The sequence below is a fragment of the Vicia villosa genome, unplaced genomic scaffold, assembly GCF_029867415.1.
Source record: "Vicia villosa cultivar HV-30 ecotype Madison, WI unplaced genomic scaffold, Vvil1.0 ctg.000146F_1_1, whole genome shotgun sequence".
Lineage (NCBI taxonomy): Eukaryota > Viridiplantae > Streptophyta > Magnoliopsida > Fabales > Fabaceae > Vicia > Vicia villosa.
This window is the reverse complement of record NW_026705038.1, coordinates 612,570-618,104: the sequence shown is the minus strand read 5'-3', so window position 1 is coordinate 618,104 and position 5,535 is coordinate 612,570. Positions and strand designations below refer to the sequence as shown.

Here is a 5,535-nt window from a genome sequence, read left to right as displayed (position 1 = left end):
GTGTGTTCAAGTATGTGGGTGTCAAAATGCTAGGGTTGTTAGTATTTCCGAATTGGGCCTGTTTGTTTAAGTTAGTATGTTAAGTTTATTATAAATAGCATACTAGTCTCTCATCATTGCATACTACAAATCCTGATTTATGATGAGAGGGTTATTTGTAATTCTTGTAACTTGTAATCTTGATTGAAAGAGAAAGTAAAGAATAGAAGTTATAAAAAATCCTTGTTTTTCTTCTTGCCTTCCTATTGTGTTTCCTATTATACTCTGTTCGAGGCATCCTCTTCATAACATATATTATGATGTTCTTCCCAGACTGGTACCTGTGAGTTTGTGGTCATTTATTATATGTTGACCTCCAAATTTTAACCATGCCATGCTCTATTGTAATAGAATAGAGGACACATACATGCTTACTTTTGTGACCATTTAGTATATATTTCCCTCCAAAATTGTACCATGCAATGCTTTGCTGCCACCTCAATCTGGTTTGTAATTTCAATGTTTTGAAAATTAGGTACATCTAAAAGTGTTTGTAAAATTTAAACTGGATCTTCCAATATAACGAAAAGCATTTATCAAAGTTTCATCTAAAATGTCATTCTTTTATTTTGTGATTTTCTTCTTGATATTTAATGACAAAATTCTACAGTCAGCGACATATTTTATTTCAAGCTCATTTTGACAGAGCGTTATATCTCTCATTAACATTTTGAGACATGTAAATTCGATACATATATTATTACGTCACTATATCTGTCACAAAATTGATTTGTGAGGAATTTTTATGTTTTAGCGACGCAAAACTACCCTCTCTAAATTTGATTTTTTTTAAGTATTCTATATTAACATATCAATTAAAACAACTAATTTAATAACACGTGCATTTCAACAATCCACACATCAACAAGTTTAACTTTTAACAATATATGCAATAACATGAATGGAAAATTAATGAATAACCTCATAATCATTTATTGAATTCAATGAAACACCGGCCATGTTGAGTACAATTTTTATTTATGAGAAACTAATTATGGAATGAATCCATTTCTTGGAACGAAAAGTACAAATGCTATAAGAAAAAGAAAACGGGGTAGAGAGAAGCCAATTGGATTTATACATTTCATTATTCTATTTCTCATCTTCCCCTCCTTAGTCCTCCATATATGCTAAATTCTATGATCACCATCCAGTAGTTCTTGGTTATTTGTAACATACTCGTTATCCTTAACCAGTTCAGTTGCGTTAGATTCCCTTTCAAACTGATCATTGCTTCTTAATCCTCTATTTAAGATATGTTGTGAAGTTATGATAGGAGCAGATTGAAAAATTAATGACATTATACGATTATTTATATCTGGATCTTGAATGGTATGGCCATCTCCATGCAAGTACATGCACAATGCCATTCTTCCAAGGTTTATACCAGTATCTATGAAATTTTTTGAAAAGGATGAAGTGTGAGCTTCTTTGTTCATCTTTTTCCAAACAGTAAATATCACTGACTTTACATGCTCACGAGCCTCGGTTTCAGAAGCACCAGTTTCATTCATGTAGCATTGAATTGACTTTGGAATATCACCAGTCTCACTTTCACGCTAAAAAAGAAAGAAATTGAATTTTTTTTATAAATATATATAAAAAATAATAAAGAAAGATATTTTGGTAAGGAATGAAAGTTAAGTTTACAACTAACTTTAGAGGTCCCGAGATCATTAGCAAGGCGTAAAATCAATGACGAATACCGAATTATGTTGGGATTTTGTTCTAAACAAACCAAATCTTCTTGTTTGAATGAATGTGGAATCAAAAAGTAAGCATGGATAAGTATAACCGGTGCACTTATGGATATCCATGCATTATCTATGTATTCTTCAAGGCTTGGCTTGTATCCACTATTGTACCACTTTGCTTCAACCAAATATGTTTTACATATATCTGCCCACTATTAAACAAAACAATATCACACATATGAAAATATTATAGCAAATTGATAGCGATAATCCTAAACAAAAGATACTTCTTACTGATTTCTTAAGGTATCGAGTGATATGATACCCATTGTTTTTCATGGCATCCAAACCAAGCTCGTTCACAAAGTTATAGAGTGTATAAAAGCATATTTTCATGTAGTATGGGAGAGAATCCATGGCATATAGATCCCATCTGGAATCACAAACAAAATATTGATGATTATTTACCAACATAGAAAATTGTCAAACAAAATTGACAAAGATAACAAATTATTTTGGAATATTACCTGTTAATTGCTTCTGTGAAAAGTTCTAATTCTTCCAAGGTGCCATATACATCATATACATCATCAATTGTGGTAATTAAGGCATTGACCTTTGTCATAACTTTTCGAAAATAATAAAAATCCGGTTTGAAGTTTGTTCCCACTGTCCAAACATAATTCTCAACAATTCTGTCCCTAGTAAAGCTCAACTTATCTCCAACTTTACTTTTTTTCCACCATCTTAAAAAGGGAAAAGTATTACCGTTAATATTTTCTCCGTCTCATTTTATGTACTATCAGTATGATCATTTCAAATCCATTTAATATTTTTAATCCCATATTACAAATATATATATATATATATATATATATATATATATATATATATATATATATATATATAGAGGAGGGTTATATTGACTCCAAGAGTAAGTTATAATAACTTACTCCACATCTAGACCATTAATTCTTTTCAATTTAATGGTTAAAAATAATAAGGAATAGTTTTCTCTTTCCACATTTAATGACGTATTGTTTTTAACCATTAGATTAAAAAGATTTAATGGTCATGATGTGGAGTAAGTTATTATAACTTACTCTTGGAGTCAATATAATCCTCCTCATATATATATATATATATATATATATATATATATATATATATATATATATATATATATATATATATGTTGGCGTGATCTCTTTTTCCTTTTGTAATTAGCTAATTCTTATGAGAGATTTATGGTAGTTTGTTGCTGAAAAATCCTTGATTCTTATTTTATATGAATTCCTTGCCATATATAGTGATTACTGATTAGTATAGCTATATGGTTTTAATGGACTATTTCCCATTAATGTATATAAAATAATAGTATATGGCTGAGTGAATGAGATATTGAAAATAGAAAATAATTCTTTTTTCTGATATGAAATATATGTTGTTCTGAGTTAACATGGCATCAGAGCACTGATCTAACGATGAAGATGTTGTAAACGTCAGATGACACAAAAGCAGATTATGGTCTCTCCTACAGATCTTATTGAGACCTTGGCAACAAAGATAGTATAGGTTTTGACTCAAAATAAGACCCAGTTTAGTATCAAGCTCGATGGTACCAATTATGTGTTATGGTCTCAGTTGGTTGAGATGTATATCTCAGGAAAGGACAAGTTGGGGTACATAAATGGCAATATTCCTCAACCTAAATCGAGATATCCCAGTTTTAGGAGGTGGAGGACAAATAATGCTATTGTCAAATGTGGTTGATCAACGGATCATAATGTGGTTTGCAACTTTATACGTTTTCAACTGCAAAATAGGTATGGGACTCAATTGCTATAACCTACATTGATTGTTCTGTCACTTCTCAAGTATATGCATTGAAGAGACATGTTAATAGCATGAAACAAGTTGAAGGATCAATTGAGTTTTACTACAATAACCTCCAAGGTTTATGGAGGGAGATCGACTTTTGACGTCCGAATCCAATGGATTATGTTGCTGACATACAAAAATATAACACTTTGTTACAGGAAGATATAGTGTTTACCTTTCTTGATGGGCTAGATGACAGGCTTCATAAGATAAGAAGTGACGTTCTTCAGATGAAGTCGTTCCCAACTATATATATATATATATATATATATATATATATATATATATATATATATATATACATATATATATATATATATATATATATATATACATATATATATATATATATATATATATATATATATATATATATATATATATATATATATATATATATATATATATATAATGTTCTTAAAAAATAGAAAACTATAATATTTAAGAAAGATAAATATATTTAATAGTTTCATATAAATGTGTTGTTAATGGTATTCTACTCAATATTATTAAAGCATTTTTATATTTAAAAATCATATATTACAAATTATATTATTTAAGTAATATATTTATTAACTAATATACATTTTAAATCTAACTAGTTGCTTATATTTAACAATATAAGACTCTAAATTAAAAGTTCATACACTTATTGGTATGATTTATTTTACAAGTTTATCTCTATCTCTTTATATTTTCTCTCTTTTTTAAATTAATTTATTTATTTATTTGTTTTAAATGAATTTGAGGTAAAGATGGAAGGAGAATATCTATGGTATATTAGAGGCAGGCATGATCTAGAGTGGTTTGATGCACAATAGTTGCTATGTTACCTCGATGAATACTTTAGTTCTTCTTGATAGATGCTTTGTAGAATGTTGTAATCCAATTTAGCAAATTGAAGTAAAAATGGACTCATGTTTTCCTTTTTATCATAAACACCGATGAACCATTGAGCCTCAGATCGAGGAATTCTCCAATGTAGTGGAAGTTCCAAAGCATGGCTTATTTGAAGTGAAATATATTTATTTTCATTTTGGTTCAAATACTCTTTGAGAAACTTTGTTGTGAAATCTCTTGCTTCATCTAATATAGTTTCATCTTCAAATGAATGAAATGAGGCTTCATACAATGACAACATTCCCTCAACATCATTTAGTTGGTCTTTCTTCAGACCCCACATTTCATCTTGAAAGCAAACAAAAACATCTATAACAAAAACTCATTATAATTAATATTTCTTAAGAAATTAAAGTTTTTTAATTATGGTTTAATAATGATTAATATTAACTAACCTGAAGATATATCATAACCATGTTGTCTTAAGAGTCTAAACTTGAGTGCTGTGACATGTAAGTTATTATTCTTCAAGTTGGATGTTTGTGAGTTGTAAATATTGTCCAACATGTTCCTTATTTCATTGTTGAAATGATAATCGACTCCAAGTCTTTGCAATACATCAATAAACTCAAGTTGATCAACCTCATTTTCCATTTTGTTAAACATCATTCTCACTTCTTCCTTTAGCACTCTACATTTCTCTGCATACATTTCTTCCTGCATTAATTAAATTAATTAACTAGTAATTGTTAATATTTTTCATTATAAATAAATGTAAAATTAAGAGAGAAAACAATAAATATAAAATAATCATAACTTATATTCACTACTCAAGGACTGGATATAATCATAGGTCCAAATTGAAGGTTGAAATTTAAAATATGGTCGAGTAACTGTTTGACTTTGATCATTTGAACTTTCGTATGTTGCCATGCATTGAGTTGGGCGATGGAAATTGGAGTTCCATATCGGTTGAGATAATGATCCATTTTTGGGGAAAAGGATTTTGTTAAAGAGAGAAGAAAAAATGGGCAAAGCCATTAAGATAGAAAGGAAAATACAATGTTTGCTGTATGGAGTA

The 5,535-nt window shown here is 28.9% G+C and overlaps 1 protein-coding gene across 2 annotated transcripts; it reads right to left on the bottom strand.

The window, feature by feature from the left end:
• Positions 1-948: 948 nt before the first annotated feature.
• Positions 949-5,535, bottom strand: LOC131624625 (myrcene synthase, chloroplastic-like). 2 transcript variants are annotated; one of them, XM_058895570.1, is made up of 7 exons: positions 5,272-5,535; positions 4,910-5,171; positions 4,448-4,823; positions 2,261-2,479; positions 2,028-2,166; positions 1,697-1,945; positions 949-1,598 (listed from the first exon to the last, which is right to left on the bottom strand). In XM_058895570.1, the coding sequence occupies exons 2-7, from the start codon at positions 5,163-5,165 to the stop codon at positions 1,170-1,172; spliced, it is 1,668 nt and encodes a 555-aa protein (XP_058751553.1). In that variant the 5' UTR covers positions 5,166-5,171; positions 5,272-5,535; the 3' UTR covers positions 949-1,169. The 2 variants fall into 2 exon arrangements, with proteins under 2 accessions (XP_058751553.1, XP_058751552.1); XM_058895569.1 differs by lacking the exon at positions 5,272-5,535 and having other exon boundaries at positions 4,910-5,243.